The sequence below is a fragment of the Gymnogyps californianus genome, chromosome 29 (assembly GCF_018139145.2).
Source record: "Gymnogyps californianus isolate 813 chromosome 29, ASM1813914v2, whole genome shotgun sequence".
Taxonomy (NCBI): domain Eukaryota; kingdom Metazoa; phylum Chordata; class Aves; order Accipitriformes; family Cathartidae; genus Gymnogyps; species Gymnogyps californianus.
This window is the reverse complement of record NC_059499.1, coordinates 2808848-2832901: the sequence shown is the minus strand read 5'-3', so window position 1 is coordinate 2832901 and position 24054 is coordinate 2808848. Positions and strand designations below refer to the sequence as shown.

Below are 24054 nucleotides of genomic sequence, written 5' to 3'. Positions count from 1 at the left end.
CAGTCTGGATGCTGCCTGGCTGGCAATCCTCAGGGTGTATGATCCAAATGTTTTCATGAAGATTACACTAGGCAGAAACAGCAGAGTAATGGAAGACTACATCAGAAGGTTCAGATCCAAGCCACACAACTGCATCTTGCCTCACTTTTTCAAGCACCTTAGACAGCAGGGGGGGACAACTGCTGGAAAAGAGTCACCAGTTCCCACTTCCCGCCTTGGGGCAGGGGGGGGAAGCATCAATCAGCAAACATAACCTCAAACCGAGGCAGAGGATGGAGATGCTGAGATGTCATGAAGGCTGGCGGCCTATCTTGAACCAATTTCTTCTTTAGAATCAAAAACAATGAGCACAAACCCACTACTGTCTGAACTCTGTGCACGCTGCCTCCAGTCCCTAGCGAAAAAGAGGCCATGCTTCTAGCCTTTGCTGTTTTATAAAGCAAAGTCTCTGAAGATGGATAGGAAAAAGGTGGAAGCAGTGAATGAAAACTAGAGACAAATAGACTGGATTTGCAATCTTTAAAAAAGTTCAGAGAGGTAATCCTTTCACAATACTCCTGAAAATAAGGTGATTATCAAAGAGAGGAGATAGAGCAGTTGAGGAAAAAGAAAAAAAAGGAAAAAAAGAATCTTTGGCTAGTTCTATCAGGATCTGAACATTTACATCCCACCTAGTATGTGATGAAGGCCCAAATCCAGAGCATTAGCAGATCATTTTCTCCTCGTCAGTGTCTTGAGGATCTTACTTGGCTGACAAGGAGCCCACAGTCATCCCCAAATCTTTCAAGGAGTGGAGACCTTGCCGAACGCTGAAAGTCTGTGACTGCAAATGAGAGGTCTTACATTGCCACTCGAACTTCCATGAGAAATCCTGAAGACTGAAGCTATGACGACTTCAAAGTTAGTACGGAAGCCACTGTGCAACCTCAAGCGGAGTGTGACAGTCAAGTTTCCAACACCTTCTGGCACTCCTTTGGAGTTTACAAATGATCTGGGAAGACTTGTACTAGTTTAACAAACAAAAGATGACTTTGGGTTTAAGTCCATTTTAAAGCAGAGACATTTAAAGCAACTGACAAAGATCTTCTGGTCAAATCAGTCCAATGATTTTGACTTTTTTTCTCTCAGTGTGGACTTGGCAGGTCCCTGCCATGTTGCTCTCTCCTGAAATGCTATCATTACTAGACAAAACAATAGCAGAAGCACATATAAATACTCTAATTCCTTACCAGAAACTGCAGGTTCTTTTCAATGTGGCCAGGATGGACATAGTTGTATGCCCAATTTTTTTTTTTTTTTTTTTCAGGCTTTGGTAGACTTTCGTAAGTGAGAATGACAAGCCTTCTGGAGTAGCATGTCCAAGAGCGTGCTGGACTTCTCTTAGATTGTTTCCAAGGAGGTTTGTAAGGTTTCCACAGGTCCTGGAGCACTTTAAACTCACCGGCCAAGACAGATGCGCATAGATTCACTACTTCATCTAGGGAGAATGAGGAGACCATGGCAGAAATCAGCTGCTGGGAAAGAACAAATTACGTTCTTCTCTCTTCTCCTCCTGCCTCTCAAGTGTATGATTTTTCCAAGCAGCTCGCTGGAAATGGCTTAACTTGCTTCTTGGAGGAGGGTGATTTAGACCTAAATGCCAGTTGACGAAGCAAGCCTCCTGAACAGCCCATTTAGTCCAGTGATCCTTGTGAATCCTAGGCCTCTTCCTACACTTCCTGAACTCCTCCTTGACTTCCAGTATGCTACCAGGAAGGCAGAATGCAGACATGTAGAAGAGGAGTTTCTTTATCCTCTCTCTCAACTAAGCACAGCAGAGACGCTCTCCTCTAAAGGAGAAGCCACTCTTGTCGGATGTGCCCTGCGTGTTCACAGGCGAGGCTGGACTGACAAAGCCTCTTTAATCTGATGCTCCAGCAACCCCATACGGATGATCTGCACTTCGCAACAGTGTGACCTTCCTAGAGAAGAACGCTAGTGCTGAGCCCATCAATAAGTTACTTCGCACTGTGAACAACCGAAGTGCAGAGATAGGGACCTCAAAGGCAGAGCACACCACGCCATTGCTAAGGAGGTGTCCTGGTTTCGGCTGGGAGAGACTTAATTTTCTTCCTAGCAGCTGGTACAGTGTTATGTTTTGGATTTAGTATGAGAATAATGTTGATAACACACTGATGTTTTTAGTTACTGCTAAGTAGTGTTTATACTAAGTCAAGGATTTTTCAGCTTCTCATGCCCAGCCAGCAAGAAGGCTGGAGGGGCACAAGAAGTTGGGAGGGGGCACAGCCAGGACAGCTGACCCTAACTGGCCAAAGGAATATTCCATACCATATGACGTCATGCTCAGTATGTAAACTGGGGGAGTTGGCCGGGAGGGGCGGATTGCTGCTCAGGAACCAACTGGGCATCGGTCAGCGAGTGGTGAGCAATTGCACTGTGCATCAGTTGTTTTGTATAGTCTAATTCTTTTAGTATTATTGTTGTCATTTTACTATTATCATTATTTTTCCTTCCTTTCTGTCCTATTAAACTTTTATCTCAACCCACGAGTTTTACTTTTTTTTTCCGATTCTCTCCCCTGTCCCACTGGGTGGGGGGAGTGAGTGAGCGGCTGCGTGGTGCTGAGTTGCCAGCTGGGGTTAAACCACGACAGGAGGCCATCAGTACCAAGGCTCCTACCACTGACACAATCCACATCAAAATCAGTGATAAATGGTTAGGACTGGTGTCAGCACGTCATGATTTCAAGGTTACCACACACGAAGACTTTGAATTCAACACTTGGGCATCAACAAAGGTCTTCTCAGGCTTATGAAGGGTAGACTAATAAGCCTGGGATGACTCAATCCCTTGATGACTTTGCTCTCCAATGAACGGCCCTTGGCAGCCAGCACCGATAGCTGAGGGGCGAAAAGGAGCAAGGTAGGGACACACCGTTAAGGCTTTAATGGCAGGTGATTTGGGCATCAAGTGGAGTCAGCTCATCAGGGCACTCCCTGAGAAATAAGGGACTACTGGGGCCTGGGGACAGACAGATACTCCTCAGGTATCTGAGGAGCTTTCCATCGTTCTTAGGAGAAGCAGCTTCAGGTGGCTCCTGTGCTCTGTGAATCCATTTCCAGAAAGGATGGCAGGTCGAGCACTGCGCCAAGACATATCCTTCAAGACACAGGGAGCAAAGCTAAGAGAAGCTTCTGCCATAACGCCACTCCCTAGATGACAGGCTAGCTGAGCTTGATGTAAACAAACATATCATTTTTGTCAACAAGTGTAAGAAAGAAGAATACTAAATGTTACATATGGTTCAGGGGAGAGAGGGATCACAGGGCAGTATGCAGAGTAAGCATGCACTGCAAGCGTCCTGTCACACTGATGCAGGCAGTAATTTAAACTAGACTAAGTTTTCTCACTTCCCATCCTAACCTGACTTAAGCATATACTGTTATGCATTTGCTGCCTATTAAATAAGTGCAGTATTTTCTTCTATAGTTTCCGTATTTTCAGGACAAAAAACCCTTTGCGATTCTTGTGGTGAAAAGAATTATAAGAATGTAAGTTATATTTTTATCTGATGGTGGAATTATTAAAAAGGAATCAAGCTGTCAGGCTGATGTGCCACATGGCACCCACCTCATTCTCTTGTCAACAAAAACAGTGCTTTTTTGGATACAAGGACTCTGTGGAAACGGACACAGACGTATATGTTATACCAGCTAGCTATGCACATATATGTAATATAAGAAAGAACTGGTTTGAGTGGGATATGGGTATAGCGAAAAGCAATCAAAGAAAATTAGGGAAAGAAAAAATTAGGCCGAGCCTTGCTTCAAATATATTTAGCTTTCAGTAATTTTTCCTTTTATGTCCCATTAATTTGGGACATTTTAGAACTAATCTGCAGGGAAAAATTTGGATCCAGCAGAAGGATGGAAAAAGACAAGCTAAAAGATATTGCCATCTTTAGTTTGGAAATCCTCTTTCTTGATTTTTGGACATGGGATCATTTCTATCCAGTCCAGTAAGCACTTCTGCTCTGTTCATTCAAGGGAGAACTGGTGGTTTGTGTACATCAATGTTAAGTAGTACAACACACCTCACAAGAAATTCAAGCACATGTTTGTTAGTGTATGATCTTGAAAGTTAAATATTACCAACATGGATGCTGTTATTTAAGAAAAGGATAAATTTTAGGTCTCCAGGCTTGCTCATAAGTGAATTACATCCTAGAGAGAAAAAAAACAGAACAAAACCCAACAAAACCTTACACTGGGAGAATGGATAGATTTAATGGGTCTTTTTCAGCCCTAGCTTGTAAGTCTTTTTAATTAATGTAAAACAAAATGCAAGATGACAGCCGTGAGCATAAAAAACAGATTGCTGAAAGCTGGGATGACTCCAGACATGGCTCATTTCGTGAGCGTTCCACATAGTCACAACTTAAACTGGGATGTGACCCTCAGTTACTGGGCCAGCAGAGACTGCAGGGACTGAAGAGGTGACAGATGTCCCTGTGGCACTTTGCCACTCAAAATCCTCGCTGGCATCAAGCCAAAAAGGATTCCCCCGCAAGTCAAAGTCATGTCATACGAGCTGGTAGGAACTCGACGAATACAATACTCAGGAAAGAAAAGGCCATGCTGAAAAATTGTGTTTGTACTGGTCCTGAAGTTAATGGGCTGAGCTATCCTCTGCTGCATCAATGCAACCAAGAGGAGAATTTACTCCACCATAAAAACTGAAGTGCTCCAGAGCTATGCAAAACCAAGCACGTTTCCGTATTTTTTCACGTAACAGCATCCATCCCAAAGCATTTAAAAGTCTTCCACTCAATGAAGGAGAAAGGCCGTGTGACGGTGACCAGGAACACACAGCACTACCAACAGCATGTTCCTCATGCCCATACAGGGTTTGTTTCTATTCCAGCAGATCAGAAAAACGCAAGTATAACCCCATCATCAAGCTTACCCTGAAACATACAGCCCTAACTGTGATGTTGAATACTTTGATGTTGAATACTTTGTTTTGACAATGCTAACAGAGCTGACCAAGCTGCCAAGTCATAAATTCCGCCCATTTGGAAAGTAACTGTGTCTTGCGACTGTAAAGGTCATGTCCCTCCCTCCTCTCTTGCAAAGCAGACCAACACACACCTCGCAGATTTTCACAACTTTTCAGCAGTCTAAGAGCAGTTCTCTCATCAAACATCACTTAAGAAATTCTACAAACGCCCCTTAACGTGCAGGCTGGCACTGTGGGGCAGAAAAAGATCCCAACACACCAGTACTGCAGCATGAGAAGAGGGCAAATCCAGCGCAGTTCCTGCAGTGGTACAAGATGCCAATGGCACATCTGGCAGGGCAATTCCTGCATGAGCAGGCAGCCCAGCAAACTGCACTCACCGCTCACAGCGGTAATGCCACGATCTAATTTACGATTAGATGACATACTACAAGAGATACACAAAAGAAAAAGGACTATGGAAAGTGACAGATGGAGTCACACTGAGTAACATCCCTACCTGACTTCAGTTTTTAACCTATGGAGTAAAATCTGAAGGTATTATTTCCCCAATAGCTACCACTAATTCTGTTTGCAAACCAGAATAAAAGAATAAGCATATAAAAAGATGATGATCATAGGCAGCTACGCCTGTGATTTCATTCCTCTAGTACAGACCAGAGTGATTAATGTCTAGAAACATAATACCAGCTTTTCAGGGAAAGGTTCCTCCAAAGCCTGCAAGGAACTAAGCCATCAGGAAAACAGTTCTGTGTACCTCTGAACTGTACCACACATACTAAAAAAATATTTCTACCTAGCCTACAGCAGCAGTGCACAGCAACCCTCCTAAACCTCTAACGCTCTCGCAGCCCAGAGAGAATGCAGCAAGGGGCTGAGAAACGAAGACAAAACCATCACAATTTGTTTTCTTTTCCAACCTTCTTCACTACCTTTTCAAGTCATATGCTGGAGCTCTGGATTAGTTTCCAGAGCTTACCATGGCTCTTATTTTTGAGACAAACAAATAAACAATAATAAAGGAACAAAGAAGAAAGCTTCTCAGACTGTTGTGATTCTGCGCAATCCTTTCAATTTTGAGATATGACAAAGGCCTCTCCAAATTAGATTCCTGTACACATCCACCAGTTTTAATGGGATCTGGGAATCATTTGGATAGCAGATCCTACAGGGGCATATTTGAACTTGTCAGAAGAGTATCCAAATATTTTACTGATAAATATACTGCTATTAGCAGATTCTTATTTTAGTAGCCACACTCCTCTTTTTTTTAAACCATTAATCTAGTCATAGCAGTGTGATATCACCAAGCCTTTATTAATTTCTTGTAATTGATTTAGAACGTCTCAAATTACTTTTATTAGTAAAGCTATGAAATATTTGTCACAAGTGCATTATATAGTGATATCTAATAAAAGTGTCTTGAACTACAGATGTAAGACACTCCCAACAAAGATATCAGTTTCCAATAATGTATAGAACCTTCCTCATTGCTTGTGTGTCTGATCAAATTTTACTAAAAACAATGCAATGACTTTTAGGCGAGTTTGACAAAAATATTTTCATAGCTCCTTAATCCCAAAGAATCCTAAACCCACTTTATATTTCAGTATGTTAAGTTACGCAGAGAGACTGCTTAAACTATCTTCTGAAATGAGGCACAACAACCCCTTAATAGCAAAAAACCCCCAGAATTATTCACCTTGGAATTTGGCGAACACACCAGTTTAACACATCTACTCTTGCAAAATGCATCGTGGTGCACCAGAGTGACCCTGAGTAGCCAGGGCCTTCATTTTATATCTTACCTGGAGGGTAATACTACCAATGGTAATTTCCACTAATGTGTAAGGACACTGGATTCACCCTCGAGTCGAAGAAAACCAGCTGCTACTCCCTGTAGTCCCTGCAAGGTTCAGCACAACTCCCATCCAAACACTGCCCTGACACCTCCCTGTTCAACCTGTGAGATCTCACGTGCTCACAGCACACGAGAACACGACTGCAAGCGAGCTTCCCGTTTCCCCTCTGCACCCCAAACCGCTCTAAATACTGAAGGCATTTCTGCTTACCATTGTTGTTCACAAATATTGCCACTAGTGTCTTCTTAGCACTGTCACTATTCTGAGCCCCACTGCTACTGACTGACGTGGCTGCAGGGAGATTAGCACCTATGGATGCATGGACAACAGCTGGCAGAGGGGCAGAAACGGGCTGCAGACTCACTGAAACTGCTAGAAAGGAACGGCATAATTGTATTTAGAAAAAAATAGAGAAAGCACAGTTTGTTTGTAGAGACACCATACTAGCACGCTGCTTGGCTGTACTGCCATACTATCACACCAAGTAAAATTTTTGGCTTCGTACAATAGTCCATACTCACATCCAGCTTCTTCAGCTCTGTATTTTCTATCAAACGGCACAAGCAAGAGAAATTCAACTTACTCAAGACCACTCTTAGTTTTATGTCCATTCCAACCCATCTATAATTGAATCACTTTCTCCTTCCAATCACCCTCCTACCTTGACATCTTTAAATACTATTCAAAGTAAGCTCCTTCTGAATCCTCCCTGGCAGGAAGGCCAGAGGAAGCAGGTGACAGCAGTCAGCAGCAGAAGCATACCCTTCCCTAAGCAGAGACAGCCTCTTTCTGCTCACCTCCAATTATCAACAAGCCTTCCAAAGCCCTGAGTGTTGAATACTTCCACAAACACGCTGGGTTAACCACGAGCTGTGTGGAACAGCTACTGCCAAGGAGTTAGCAGCACTGACTACCAAGAGCGCTCCCACAGCACTTCACACTAGGATCCAAGTTTAGGATCACAGCAGCCAGAAATGCGAGACGTGTTGAATCACCATCGTTAGTTATCCCTGGCCTACGACAAGACATAGACCCCTCTCTGTTCCGGACATTAAGCTGATGCTTTGCTTGATCTTGACCAAGAAAAACTAATTGAAATGGCTGAACAAAAGCCTAACTTACTAAACATGCCAGTCTGCTTCACCCACACACATAACTGGGGCAAGAATTCTTTTTCCATGCACCAGACTCAAGTGTGTGGCAAGAACCAAAGGGACAGTGAGTAAAAGTTTTTCTTATTATAGTCATGTTTCACTTACTCCCAAGTTGTGAAAGGCTCATCATCAAGGTTTACTTTGTGTAAGACAGGTATATGCACAATGGCCCAACTCACTGTGTTGATACCAACAGAAATCAACCACCAGAAAGTACCATCCTTGTATCTTTACTTAGTTAGGGTTCCATTGCAAATTGAATGATTATATAGCATCTGAAAAACATAAAGCCTCCCATCTGGCAATTACTGCTTTTTATGAGTCCAAATTTCTCATAATTTGAGACAACTAGTGGATAACAACATACTCTCACCTGCACGTTAAATGCAAACTCTGAACATCAAAGTTATGCATCTTTCCATTTGCAGAAAACAGGCAAAAAAACCCCACCAATCCCCCCCCAACAACTGAAACTGATTATATCAAATCATGGGTTAAATAAGTAATAATAAACTAGTTTTAATCTCACTAGTTTGATTACATAAGTTAAGTCACAGGGAATACAATTCACCAATCAAATACCTGACTTCCTCACTCATTTCAAAACTGCTAGAAGGATCAAAAGTTAGTCACCACTGAATGCTGATACATACTAAAGCACTTTGTAAAACAAACAGTATCATCTTTATGTAAATTATCAATTCTCTACTTTTGAGAAACTACTACTTTGGCTGTAGAACACTAATCACTTAGCCAAAGTGCCCTTCTCATTTTTCAAACAGGCCACCCTTTCCAACACCTGCAAAAATGTTACTTCTCTTGCACAAAGAAAAAAGCTGTTTCCTGCCTCCCAAACTTTTTATCCACAGGACACCTGGCCTCGTGCAGCACCACCACCATGTCAGCTCTACCCAGCACTCAAAAGCTCTGTTCACAACTAGAAAAATTGAAATATGTTACATTACTCATTAACAGGTTTTTTTAGCTATCAAATAAGACTACTTACTGGATAGGATGTAACCCATCACTGCCATTTCCCTTTAAATTTTAACACCAATAACAGGAATAATTCTCGACTAAAACAGTTAATTACCCGTAGCAGTTTTATCAACTGAATTATAATCCTCAACAACAGAATCTTCAATCACATCACTGATTTTCTGCCATGGTTCCAGCTCCTCCTCCTCACATTCCATAAAAAGGTCCGTGTCCGCCATCCTGCAAAGGGAAAAGAAGAGAAACCTTTATGGGAAAGCTGTGTTTGGTCAGGCAGCGACAGTCATTCATCATAAGAAAAATTCTAATGCCAGAAATACGAACAATGTTTTTACTTCCTAGTATTCCAAAGGGAAAAAAAAAAAAAAAAAAAACGACCACAAACCAAAAACTGAGTTGCGTATTCTCAGGTTCTTACTTATTTCTCCCGTTATAGAGCTGACTCCACATCCTACTTTAACAGGCTGTGTCTCCTTTTCAGATAAATCTGTGAAGTTGGCGCTGAAAACCCTTGGTTTTGACTTAAAATTGCAGTGGTTTTGCCTCTCCTGCATAAGAAAGCCAACCTACCAGCTTTGAAATCAGAAGTTACTGCCCCAAAACCCAGTACCTTTAAATAAATGAATAAATGTGACTGAAAGAAGGAGAATCATGTTTTTTGTTCTGTTCGTGGTTCTGAATATTCTAGGATTACCGCCAACACATGACAGAGATTGAATATCCAAGCTTAAATGAGTAAAAAACGCGTGCACAAGTGTGCGAACAGTCCTTGGCTAACCTCAGCTGACCCTTCCAATCAAACCCGCATGTACCCAAACCCCTGCATGCTCCCACGGCCCCGGCTCCTACTCATCTTCCTTGCAGCAGGGAATATGACAGACAATTATGAACTAGTTCAAAGAAAAAAAAAAAGAGTAAAGGGATTTTCTGCAATTAGATCCATAGTTACTGTCTTTCAACTCAAACGAATGTTCTCTTGATCTCCAGAGTAAAGTACCCAATTTACCTTTTCCGCACTACTCGATACTGGATATAAGTATTACCATATTTATTTAGAGAAAAGACACAATAGACAATTCCAGCCTGTTTCGTCTCTCCTCATGAATTAAGTCTCTCTCGTTCTTGCCACCAATCTCCAAAACTTCTATTTTGGCTACATCTTTGTGAGACAGGGAAGCAGAAACAAAGGCAATTACATAAGCAGGGGGTGTATACTGCTAATATAACAATGTTACAACATTATAATTCGCAGTGTTACTTTCTGCTCCACTATTTACATATCTTCCCACTTTGTTTGCTTTTCTGAGCACCACTGCACACAGAACACAAGTTTTTATGGATGTGCCTACAGTGAAAGTCAAGTATTTTCTCCTGGGACTGCATCTAATCTAGACCTCAATGATGTATAAATCTGTATGTGTTCAAAGTTAAGAGTTCAATTAAACATTCAGACCATCAAGCCAGAATTAAAAACAAGATGATTCACAATTAGCAACAGTCTCAAGTCTCCTAGAGGACAACTCTTCTCAGAAGGTGGTAGAGTTACCACCAAAGGTCTCCAAAAAGCTGATCTGCACTACTATTACTGAGATCTAATCGATAGACACGCATTTCCAATCACACTTTGACAACTTACAAGCCATTAAGCCAAGCTGCTGAAAGGAGCTTTCTCCCAGACCTAGTTTTGCATTGTTTCAGGATTTGGCTGTTTCTAAACTCCACCTATAAATGATGCTTATGCAAAATTTTAATTCTCCTTAGTAATACATTTAGGAGTCTTTAACCAATATGACTCATTCCAGAAGCTCAATTGCATTTTTAAAGGAAATAAGGACTATTATAGGAGATAAGACACCACAAAAACGGAATTTCCTAATTTCCCACCTGGGTTATAGTAAAAAAGAATCGATTCTTTCCCTCTACTATCAACCACTAGAAAGGCCGGCGAGCAGAACAAGTGGCAGTTCTGTACTGTAAGTGAATGGGAATCAAGACGTCTAGAAAGGATTTTGCTCTTCTTGATTACATTTTGGTGCCAAAAGAGACTGCTATGATTGCATTTTGTCATCTCTAATACCATTTGACAGCCATAAAAATCTGATGAGAAATGTTCTGAGACAAACTGGCCAAAATAAACAGCTTATTATAGGGGACAAGCAAGAAAATAATCCAACTCACGTGCAGACAATCTGTTTTCAATAGCCACAGAAAACAGGGCTGACCAGAAGGCTTAAACACAGAGTAACATTTACTAGCTCGCTGTTGAAAAACTAGAAGAGACATAGCTTTAAAAAATATAAACTGGCTTAAGTAACCACAGAGCAATTAGATTGTAAGTCTTATATCATTAAGCTATGTCTACCCTTATTATCCTAACACAGTCATAATTCTGGTCAAACAAATGCTGGACCTGCTATAAACTTCAGTTTGTAAATCAGTCGAAAGCTAGGATTTACAGGAGTGGCTGCTAAGACTGTGGGCGCAACCACCTTGCGCAAATGCAATCTTTAATTTTTATTTCTGTTGTACCACGTTAGCTGTAAAATGCAAAAGCATGATCATCAGGAATTTCCTGCAATACAACATGAAGCCAAAACAAGATTTCGACAAATGCTGATCTGAAGTAACTGTGTTAACCAGGTAAGCCTCAAAAAAAACCCAACAAACACAAAACAAAAAAAACCCTAAACACTTGTTAATGTTTGCCAAATTCAAATTGCCAGCACTTTTTCTGAAACAGCACATACCATTGTTTTCCCCTAGATACAAAGACGGCCTCTTGGACTCTCATTTTTCTGTGTTGTATCTGTCTAAAAAGGATTCGCAGAGCTTATACTGTGATGCTGTCGTCACATGATGTTTTACTAAGAAATACTCAGTTTTATGCTCGGTTATACTAATATGTGTAATTCTCACTTCCCAATTATGCTTTTGAAGCACAGTAATATTCATTTTAAGAATAACATAAGAATGATATTTAAAGAAAGCCCATCGTGCCACTCACGTATGGTAGCTGATCTTCTTTTGCTCCCCACTTCCTCAACATTCATATCGATAAAAGAGTCAAAGTCATTCGTCTTATCCTGCGCACAACTCTGAACGACTAGTCCCGCCACCACTTCTACGAGGATACAGAGCAGTAGCACTTTTACCTAAACTGGTTTAGGCCTGTTCACACATACTGCCAATTTGAAATATATATTTAATACAGCTATACCCATGCCTCAATTTTGTGTATTTACAGCACAGAGTCTTAAATAATACAGTAAATGAAAACATTTCTGTCTAATTTCACTTTTGATCTCTATGAAATTGGATTCACCCTTTACAAGTGCCTTTAAAAGAAGATAAAAGGCCCCCAAAGTCCAACCCAACTCACAAATAACTTACTCCTACCAAGACTACCTCTTTTAGTCTTTTAGGGGGACCTAAACAGATTGCTCAAATTGAAGGTGCTCGTGGGCTTGTTCAGCTATCAGGAAAAACTGTTGGCAGAGAAATATTATCTAGTATTGTGATTTTACAAGGGAAGCATAAAGAATCCTGTTTCTCTGAACACAGGTAGAACAAGAGAGAATTTCTTTTCTTACTGTTTCAAGTCCTTCTCAGTCAACTTTTAACCTAAAAAGCACTCTTTGAGGAACTTTAAATGACCTTGCCTCTTCTAGCTGTCCCCCAAGTGCTCTGCTCTGGTATTCTGTCCAGAGATGCAAGCACATTTCCATAGCTGTTTTCCTCTCGCTCTTACCACACCTTCCCAGCATGCGTTTTGAGATGAGAAAAAACACAGCAACAGCTCAGGCTTGCCAAGTCGGCCAGTGGATCCACCAGCAAGTTATCAGCAAGCAAAGGGACACTTAATGGTTCCTCGTGCACTTTGCTGCACTCTGCATGCTGCAAGACTGCCTGGAGCATAACACTGAGACTTAAACCAACTAGAGAGTCCAGAAGAGAGGTAGAAAATGTGATCTTCAAGAAAAGATGGAATCACCTGGACTTGTTCAATCTATAGAGATTATGAAGCACAATAATCTTCAGATATGTAAAAGGCTATTGTGAAGCGGAAGGAAGCGGTCTGTCCTCCACATCTGTGATGGAAACAAGAAGTGAAGGGCTCAAAGTGAAGAACAGAAGATTCCAACTTAGACACCAAAAAACCTTCTAGGAATAAAGATGAAGCACTGTAACAGGCTGCCCAGGGAACTCATGAAATTTCCAGTTCTGGATGTCCCTGGGAACAGGCACATCTGTAACAGAAGGTATATATACTGTATGAGAGGCAAGGTGGATTAAATGTCTTGCTGGGAACATTTGAGGCTCCATTCTTCTACAGTATTGTGTAATTCATGAACAAAACATGTATTACCAGGTATTGTTGCACTACTACGGAACCGCAAGTATATTTAGTTGTTGACACTGAGGCTTTTGCTATAGGAGGCAATTAAATACTCCTATAACTCCTTAGCTCTTTTCATCTTGCTGAATACACAAAACATTACTAAGAAGTATAGCACATAAACCAAACTACCCAACTTGACACATCCAAATTCCTGCTCAGAAATACTGTATAAAGCAGTAGTTGTTTAAATGTGTCCATTGAACTTTTCACAGAAACACCTGCCTAAAACTAGCCTTAGTAAAATTTCCTGTAATCAATGAGAAAAAATAGCCAACCGATTAAAAAAAGTCTCTTACTTGTCAAATAAAATTACATTAGCATATTTAAAAAAATAAGAAATCAAAGAGTATTGTAATAATCCTAATATACAATTAACTAAGTGCATTACATTAAGCACAAAAAAGCTCACATTCTCCATAGCACCCATTACCTGCATGCTTCAAAGACATTACTAGCTTCTTCATTTACATAAAACCTGCAGTGTGTAAGAAATTTTATTAACCTTATCTCAAAGGTGGGAAACAGAGTTCAGTGAAATTAAGTGACTTGCCAAAGATTCTACTGGCAGTGAGTGGTTTAGTCAGAAATAAAACTCAAGATGCCCAGCCCTTGTTCACATCACTGAACACAAACTCAAACTTCCTCCTGTTAAAAAAAAAAAAAAGAAAAAGACAAAAAAAAAAAGACAAAAATAATTCCTGAATGACAAATGGTAAGAAAATAGATTCCAAGAAATGAAGCTCTGAAGTACAGGTTTACACTAGAGATCTGCTTAGCAGGGGAAAGCAAATATCAAAGAGCCTTAAATATTATTTTCTCTGCCCTTAACATAAACTTTTTTATAATTACAAGATCTTTGTAAAAACAAGCAAAACCTCATACAAGATATACACTAAGATCTTGAAGGGATATCCATTACAACTGATCAATAACTACATATTTATGATTTTCAATATTCATCCTTCACAGAAACATCTAGAAAAAAATCCTCTGTGAAGCTTCTAGGACAAAGCTTCTCTTCGCTGGCAAAACCGGTGACGCTTACAACAGTAACTATTTGTCTGGAATCGTATTACTCCACGCCAGACAACTAACAGTGCCTTAATGCTATAGTGATGGGCAGTCTATAAATAGTCAGGATAAATAACCTGCTCTATTAATTAAAGCATGCACATATCTCTGCCCAGGAAGGTTAGACCTACAGGGGAAGTCTTTGCACACATTGTAAAAAAATATATTATTCAACACCTCATAATTATTCAAAAGATGCAAAGACAAAATGCTAAAGAGACTGTAGTTACAAGCTTCTTTTGACACTAACTTACATTATGCGCATAGTATTTCATCTGTTCATATCAACTGAACTAAGAAAATGTCTCCTCTCTTCTATAATGTAACAGCTTTGTTTTTCAAAGCTTTGATCTTGAATATTTTTGTATGTAAGAAGCCTTTGCTCAATAAAATGATTAATCCCAATGATAAATACTCTACATTTAGCTTTTCAGCACATAGTTGGCAGATGCTTGGTTGAAAATATGGATGCCAAAAAAATTTACAAAAAAAAAAAAAAATCACAAAGTGTTCTAGACACACTGCAAGAAATAATGCCTTTCAGACTGAAAGGTATTTTCTCTCCCCTTTAGCTGGAAATGGGAGAAGAGCCAATATATGTTAGCCCTACACAAATAACAGGCACAACTGCAAGATATAGACCCTTTATTTTTTGTCAGCTGATGTGGTTCATACTCATTGTTGCCATACAGGGGAAAAAAGCCAACAGCCATTAAACTCTTGTATTAAAAGGCCAGCCACCTGATTACATTCTCTGATCAACGTGATCACCATTACCAGGGGAAATCCAACAATAAAGATGTTTTATTTGCATACAACTAGACAGATTACCCTGACATGAGAAAAGGAGAAATCCTTTTCTTTTCTCCTATGCCTCACTGCAAAGGAAATAAGAATCTCCCCTGTAATTTCAACTGAAATTTGGCATCTAAGATCCAATTGCATTTATTATCAATGAACCACTTCCACATAGTTAGAAAGATATCAGACATAATCCCTACAGACTGTCATTATTTTCTCAAGAGAAAATGACTGACCAGGTAGAAAGGACAAACCACTGTACTCTGCTTTAAAAGATCGCTGGCACTTTCAATCTTCAAAAACATCTCAATGAACAAAACAAACACTTAGCCCAGTTCCTCCACCTAAATGAGGTGGCAGACAAAGGACTCGGCTACCACAATGCAAGTTTTCACTCAGTAACTCCACTGACTGAGCGATGCAAGTGGAGAGAACCAGGTCCCAAGTGTTTTCTATTATCTAAAGCACCTGTGGATCGCAGGTTTTACATGACAGCTGCAGAGGAAGGCAGCTGTGTCTCACTGAAGTGATCTCTAAAAGATGTGTGGTTATATATTTACAGTTTCAGTCACAGCTTGGTATTATTTGACACAAAGCAAACAAGTTATGACATACATATACTGTATATACACATTCACACACTTCTTTTTAAAAAGGACTTCAAATTAATGACTCGTTCACAGTGTTCTTCAAAATTCACATGATGGGATGCACTACTCTTGCTGTATAAATTTCACTTTCTAAGGCTTTTAATTAAAAAAAAAAAGTGTAAATAAATCAGTACTTGTCAGGGCACCGCTGGTGGCCCAATTTCTGCCTACTGGGTGTAATCATCTGCAACACAATCAGTCTTAAGGGCATACTAGCAGGTCAGAAATAAATACATACTCCATGATACAGGTGACTTGGTAAAGCAAAAAGCTGAATTTTGTGTGAAGATGGGACAAAGAGGAGGGATAGAGACTATTATCCCAGAGGGACACAGACTATTACCCAGAATTTCACAATGTCCTCCCTCCAACACGATGTTACCTGCAGAGGTACAAATATAGCCACGTACTTTACTGACGGAAAAACGGAAGAAGGAATTCATCAGCCTTGCTCGGATCAAACGTGGGAAGTTTTGAAGGAGCCAGGAACCTCCGCTCCTACCTCTCACTCCTCGGCCTAGGTTGGAGCTGCTTGTACTGCCTTTCTCTAGACAGGAATGAACTCCAGATGCAAATGCATTTACGCTCTGACCATCATAAAACGGGTAGCAAGTTAAATCATTTAAAATAACAGATATCCTAACCCTAAGAAATAACATCAAGACTTCACGAATCCTAATTTAATGCTTTATTCACGTTTTCAAAAGAGAATACGTATCTTCATGTGAATTTACAATGTAAATAATCAAGTGAATATGCAGTGAGAATCAATCCAAGTATTAGCACATAGCACTAACATGCTAGCATTTTTTTTCTTTTTTAAAGAAAAAAGTCCCAACTGATTCCCATGGGGAACCCACAGTCACAGTTGATTATTAATATCATGAAGGACTGAATGAAAGCCAAGGAAATAGTTTATGAACTTTAAAGATGGGCCTTGCATCTTCCAAAAGCCTATGACTAACAAATTTTAGCACAAAGGTGACTCCTGCAAGTTCCTGCACAGAGCTTCCACCTTATTCACCGATACTACACCTGGCAGCACAGCAGTTCGGGACAGAGCTGGCACAAAGAAGCCCCAGAACAAAGAGTAGTCCCTGCAATGTATCTGCATAGGGAATCACTGCAACAGCTCCCAGAGAGACGATGTTGTGGGCTGGCCATCAGGCTTATGGGGAAGGAAGAAATACACCCAGGGCAAACTGCATCCTACCGACTCCCCTGAAACGAGGGAACGCGGCTGCTCTGCCCTGCAATGAAAGGCAGAGGTAGGTTGTGCACAAACTACATCCCAGAAGATTACATTTTTAGCACCAAGCGTATAAGCTTTCTTCATCCTTCTTGCCAAAGGTTTGTCAGTTTTTATGCCAGTCTAGATTTGCCATTGTAGATTTAACTGCAGCATGGTTATCATGCTACCAATACCCCAATCCTTTCCAAAAATACATATTAAGAATTAATTGACCCTTAAATTTTCTTCACCACTTGCTATAAAACAATCTCCTCCCCTCCTGACAGTCCAGAAAAGAAAATCTAAAATGTAAGATTGAGGGTCTGTCTTTAAGAGACCTACAAATAAGCTTGAGGAGATGATTCAATGCATGCTTTAGGACAGAAATTAATGCATAAATCAACTTCTCTTGTCCAAGTTCTCCTTCTGAATGGCCACTTCTTCTCTCCATTATGCATTCCCCTGGTGAACATGCAGCCTCAACAGAATTGCTATGTTGTTACTTACTTTCTCACTTGCTTTCGATAAGGTGTATTTAACGGCAAGGAACGTATCTCAACTTTTTAAGGGCCTAGAAACCCGACGAGGTTACATTAAATGCAAATGAATCCTACGATAAAGGTTTCTGCCGTCAAGACATGCTGCAATCCCTGCCCTGAAAAAAGATAATGCTCTTCAGTGGCTTTTAATGACTAACTGGCACAGCCTAAACCTGATACAATCTAAGTGATGAAAATACATATTGGATGATGTTTTCATTACTGTTTATATGGCTATTCATCATGAGCAACACCTCTGAAAGAAGAGGGGAGGTGAAAGGCACTGCGCAAGTTGAATGCCAGAGTTCAACAGTTACATCCTTCAGGCCAAGGTAAATTTACGTGTTGTTGACTGATGTGGTTGACTTGACTTTGCTGGGTACTGAAATAATTTCAAAAGGCATATTACATTTCCTATGAATGCTATCATTTAAAGTCCTATATGTTTTATTAAAGGCTTTGAAGTGTGTGATGCCTACTAATTAAAATGTATTATTACACACTCAATTATAATGATTGTTATCTACCTTAAAGTTTGAACTGCAGAGTGATGAAAACAAACCGCTTTCTGATTTTTGGCGTGTTTTGTGAGCATGGGACTACCTTGAAGCTTCTAGAGGCCAAGAGCGTGTCTGTAGCTATGTTTCTGCAACAGCCTCTAGTGAGGAGACAGTATGGAGCACTCATGTCAACGTGGATGCAGGTCTACTTGCACGAAGACAGCTGGAGGTTCTCTGACAGTATCTAAGCAGCTGTGGGGATGGGGCACATAAACAACGTAACTGTATATACCCACAAGCACAAGACCAACTGTAAGTAACATTTGCAGAAGCCCACACCCAGACACAGCTTAAAGCGGCAATGGAGAGCGAGCTCTCTGGGCGGGTGGCCCTGGAGGACAGCCTTATGCACGCTAATAATCATACAACTGAAAGAGACGTGCACGCAGTAAGCCTGGCTTCACGTTCAAGGATAAAAATTAACAACTGCAGCAACCTGAAGTGATGAGACAGTACACACAGAGAACCAGAGTAGGGAAGATGCATAATTCGTATATCCTTGCAAAGTATTTCCTAAAAGAAGCAACAGATCCCCCTATCCTCTACCCCCACTTCCGATCACTCACTCCTGCCCCATTTGGTATGTCTTGGTGACAGCTGCAACTGCTGCCAAGTTAATAAAAATAAAGCTGTGTGTGTTGTCATGCGTTGCGTGTTTTCCGCAAGGGTGTTGGGCAGCAGGATTCATGCCTCTCCTTCATCTCCACACATGCTTCATGTCGCATCCCAGCCAAGGGGAAGAAGCAGAGAGCGAGGATGCCCTAATGCAGCAGCCTGGGCTCCCCAGATACTCAGAAGAGCAGGACCACAGCAAGGGCCGGGAAAACGTCTTCACGATACCAAACATCTAGTTTTTAATATCTGTAGCCAGAAGAATCAGCCTTGGGGTATTCTGCATAAAGTCTTTCAGTGATCCCAATCCTTCGCCAGAAGAGCCTGCTAAACTGAATTCCTGACCCAGCAATGGGGCAGGCGAGCAGGTATGTCGGGGCACACTGCTTACCGGGGAGAAGGCGCTGGCCAAGGGCAGCAAGCGATCTAAGATGTCTTGTCAGTGTAAGGGGACGGGGCAGGCGAGGAAGCATAGGGAGAGGGCCTGCAAGCTCAGGAAAACAAATAAAAAGAACAGTTTCCCCTCTACACCTACTCAGATGTGCTTGGGAAGAGCCCCTTCCACTGGGGCCGCAGGCAGGGAGCCTGGCACCGAGGTGGCGAGACCTCTCTTGTCACCAGAGGATGACACCGAAGGGAGAAGCGAGCGGCAAGGCAAGCAGACCCCACCGCCCAAGGGAAGCCGCTGAGGAGAGGGGCAGGCTGGCAAGCCCCGCTCCCCTCGGCCTCAGACAAGGCAGCAATGGAGAGGGGGAACCGCTCTGTGAAGGTGGAGAACACGCAGGCCAAGGGGGAGGCTCTCACCCTCCGAAGAGGTGGGCAGAGACTCCCCCCACCGTTAACTTCCCTTAAAAAGGGGCAAAAAGGACGTTTCTCCAGAGAAGTAAGGCAAAACCCACCCTCAGTGTATTGTGGCGGCTAAGAAAGAGAGAGAAAAATAATCCCCGTGCCCAACATGGCCGCCCACCCAGCACCAGCCATGGGAAAAGGAGGAGGGGGAGGTAAGACGGGGAGGATGCGGCCGCCCCCTCCCCGGGGGATGGCGACCCCGCGAGTGGCGGGGGGAGGCCCCGCTCGGCGCCGGGGTGTTTTGTGCGGCGGCGGGGGGGGGGGGCCCGAGGGGCGGAGGGAGCCGTCGGGACCGCTTCACCGCCCGCCCCCCCCCCCCCGGCGGAGGGGGGGGTGTGCGCGGATCCCTCCGCCTCCCCTCAGAGCCCGGGCGGGCGAGCGGCGGGCGGCCGGCCGGCATTCCGCCGCCCAGCGGGAGCCGCCGCCGCGGCGGCTCCTCCCCGTCCCCCGCCTCGGCAGCCCCGAGCCCTCCCTCCCTCCTCCCGCCGCCGCTTTGTGTACGGCGCGCTCTGGCCCGGCCGCCCCCCCCCCCCCCGCTCCCCGGCAGCCCCCCCTTCTCCCCCAGACCCGGGCGGTTCGAACCGGTTCCAACGGTCACCAACCGCCGCCCGCGCACGGCACCCCCCCTCGTCCCCGTCCCCACACGCCGCCGCCGCCGCCGCCGCCACCCCCCCACCCCACATAACGGGCTCGCACCACCTCACCTTCCTCGCCGGCGCCGCCGCACTCTCCCGCCGCCTCAGCCGCGGCCGCTCCGCTCTTAAAGGGCCCCGCGCGCGCGCCCCCCCCGCGCTCCGCCGCTCTCCGGGCGAGGCGACCGGCAGGGGAGGGCAGGTGGCATGAGCCCCCGGGACCCCCGAGCGTGATGCTGAGGAGGAGGAAGAGGAGGAGGAGGAGGAGGAATTATCTCTGTTTCTGCTCGCCCTCTGTACGTTCTCGCGGGGGGCGGCTCCCTGCTTTGCGTGTGTCTCCCCTTCCCCCCCGCCCCCCCCCCTCCCCTCAGAAGAGAGGGAAAAAAAAAAGAGCGCCCGGCGGGCTGATACACGCGCGAAGCGCCCGCAGACACACACACACACACATACACACACACATACACACACACACACACAAAAAAAGGGGACCTGGCTGGCGGAGGGATACGGTGACGTCATTTCCTTCTGGGCCGCCGGCTGGTGCGGGGATTGGCGCGCGGCGCGGTGACGTCACCGGGAGGCCGGCGCAGCCTCTACCCTGGGCCTGACGAAGTTTGTCCGAAGCACAAATGATGGGGGGCGGGTGGGCGCCCCCCGGCCTCCCCCTCAGCGGCGGCCGCCCCGGGGGGCTGCGAGCCCGCGGGGCCTCGGCGCTGGTCCCGGCCTCGGGGGGAGGCTGCGGGAGGGCAGGGGAGGAGGGCCCGCGGCCGGGCCTGCCCAGGCCCTGCTGGAGGCCTAGCGCTGCCTCCAGGCCCGTGGCGCCTCGCCGCCATCTCCTCAGGTGGGCTCTGAGGGGGCGCCCGCCTCGCCGCCCTCCGCCCCGGGAGCTGCCCGGCGCTTCGCGCTCGCCTCCTGTCAGGGCTGTCCCTGCCTGCCAGGCCCCCTCGGGGCTGCGGGGGGCTGCCGGAGAGCAGTCCGGCCCCCTGCGCCATTACCGAGTTAGGAGGTGGTTGGCTTTAGCGTAGGTGGTCTCCAGCCAGAATCGCCCACCTGTAGCAGGTGGTGTCTGTGGCTTGGCTGTACCTGTGTCTTTGGAAGTTGCCGCCTTTGGTAGCATTCATTGCGTCTTAGACTCGCCAGGCGCCATAGGTTGGCAGTATAGCGAGGGCTCAGTGCCACCATCTATAGGTGCGGGGATAATTACGTTATTGATGTTGTAGTTAGGTCTTGATGTCTTAACCGCAGGATTATTTTGGTGGTTAGCAGTGTTGCCAGGAGTCAAGCCACCTTTGCCTAGTAGCCCTTCGTTTTCTTGGGGAAGGTGGGGAGAACTGCTAATGTGATTACGGGACTGAAACCCATCATCCGTAAAAAGTAACATGTTCGATAGCCAGTGATGTTCAAACGTGTTTTGATGGCCGTGTCTCCAAACAATCAGAAGATACATTTAGTGATGAAAGAGACTTCCCAGGTCCAAAAATTGTTAGAGGCCTTTTTGATGAAACTGTTCCTTATCTCTATGTTTTAAGTCCCTTCTGTGAGACTCGTATCAAAGGTTGGCACAGGTTTCATCCCTCGGGGATGGCTTCAAGGGGGAGGCTAAGGATTGAATTGCCGTAAACTTCTCCACAGCTTCTGGGGGGGTTTCCTGGAAGTCAGGACGGAGGCGGGCGAACACGGCAGTAGAGACCCCCGTCAGGAGCTGTCCGCCTAGGTGTGAGGGCTTTGCTTAAGTGGATACTTAAGCCTACCTCTAACTTCATGTATTTAAACGATCCAAATGCAATCAACGCAACTATATAAATGCCTAAAATTGTGCATTTGCTTAAGTACATTGCTGGATCGGTGCCATCTAAGTTTCCTGCGCTGTCAAGCCAACGTATCATCAGTGACTACATTTCTCCCTAGCATAAATTCAGATGGCTTATATCTTTAATAATGAACTTATTATTGTGATTATATCTTGAATAATGAACTTACTATTGTGAATAATTTAGGAATGAGGGAACATACAGCTTTTGACTGCGTACAGTACAGACTGAATACTGAAGGTAGTATGGTTAAAACAGATACTGCATGTTTTTTATTAATAGTTAATGTATTTAACAGAAATGTAAGTGTACATTTTAGAACTCTGTTAACATTTATATCTTCAGCATACTTTGAAATGTTATTTTATTTATTCTTAAAACACTCTTATGAATTTGGTAAGTAGTGTGCTTCCCAAATGGACCCCCTTGCTGCGATACCCATGTGTTGCTAGAATGTGATTTATTATTCTGCGGTTCATTAAACAAGCACATTAATTTTCTTCTGATGGTCTTCATGAGTTACCAGCCATTCTTCCTGGTTTACACAATGCACCAGGCTACTTCACCTCATGCTGGAGGGAAGTGTTTTCATTTAACTGTCTATCTGTCACCTATAAATCATATACATACGCAATACAAAGGGCCGCATTTTCTTCTGTGGTTATGCCGCTGATAATAATAACAAACATCATTATCGCTAGTTATGCATTTGTATTCCTGATTGCGCTTTGCAGCCTCTGCCTTAGATGAAGTATTATTTAATTATTTAATATAATAATAGCAATTTTCACTTGCTTTTTCAAAAAAAGAAAATCTGGAAGCAGAAGCTATGAATAAAAAGTGATTTTTTCCTTAAATGAAGGGGAAAACGGCCAGCCGCACCGGCATTGCTAGCGATGGGAAAAATAAGTTTGTAAATGGAACTCAGATGTCGATAGCAGCAAGGATTTACCAACAAAGTTTTACATTACTGACTGATGACTAGTGATTGTGTTTACCACTGAAAAAATTATCATCTGCTAATCCCAAACTTGATTTCTTCCTTCCTTGTAAATGCAATGTTTCTTAGACCTAAGGTAAAAACCAAAGTTAAAAAAAAAAAGAAGCTGTAAAAATTCACCAGGGTGGTTTTGTCTTTATCCAGTGTATGTTCTGCAGATACCAAATTCAAATGAAATTAATGACAGGGAGAATGCAGCTGTTTCAAATCACATCGCCATTGGCGAGTTATTTTTCATTTTTGCCATGTCCAGGCGGAACAGAAGGAAAGCCCTCTATTTGGGGAGTGCGGTAGAATGAGAAATTTGTAGTTGCTATTGAAATGCATAAATTCACGAGGGTAGCAAGACAGGAGTGAGATATTCTTGCTCCAAAAAGAAAATTCCTGTTTCTTTAGGAATAAAAATGATTGTGAAATACATATGTTTTAAAACACAACACACAGGTGGACTTTTGTGTTTCATCCTGTAAATACCAACAGTACGTGCATTTGGGGCAGTCTATGAGATCTGTTGGACTACAGGTGTTTACATCGATGATCTGTGGCTGAAAGAAGCAGGAAAGTAACAAGTCTTGAAGCAGAAAGAAGGCAAATACCTGCGAAAACATCAAAACGCTATTTTCCTCAGGGCTCATTCACCCAGGAAAAACAAGCCACGTTGAGATCAGCACGCAGGAGCCGATCTAAGCATGACAGTCAAGCAGGTCCAGCTCTGCCTCCCAACCAAACGAACCCTTAAGCATTTTCCTAATCTAATGTGGGTTTTAGTAAAAAGTTTTGATGTAGGAAAACTCAATTGATAAATTACATGTTCCGAAGACAGTAAGTTGGAATATTGGATTTTGCTCCTGCAGGTAGCCAGTGTTTC

General features: G+C 43.4%; 1 protein-coding gene across 6 annotated transcripts in view; it reads right to left on the bottom strand.

Annotated features, from left to right (window-relative positions):
* Positions 1 to 20620, bottom strand: part of POGZ (pogo transposable element derived with ZNF domain) — a 38387-nt gene extending 17767 nt beyond the window's left edge. For 4 of the 6 annotated variants that reach the window (XM_050912234.1, XM_050912236.1, XM_050912238.1 and 1 more), the window contains exons 1-2: positions 20448 to 20620; positions 9129 to 9253 (exon numbers count right to left, since the gene is read on the bottom strand). In XM_050912234.1, the coding sequence (XP_050768191.1) occupies positions 9129 to 9252 (124 nt within the window). In that variant the 5' untranslated portion in view covers position 9253; positions 20448 to 20620. Of the gene's footprint in view, positions 1 to 1229; positions 1275 to 7091; positions 7251 to 9128; positions 9254 to 20447 lie in introns of those variants that run through there. The other 2 variants (XM_050912235.1, XM_050912239.1) reach the window with 2 other exon arrangements.
* Positions 20621 to 24054: the final 3434 nt, after the last annotated feature.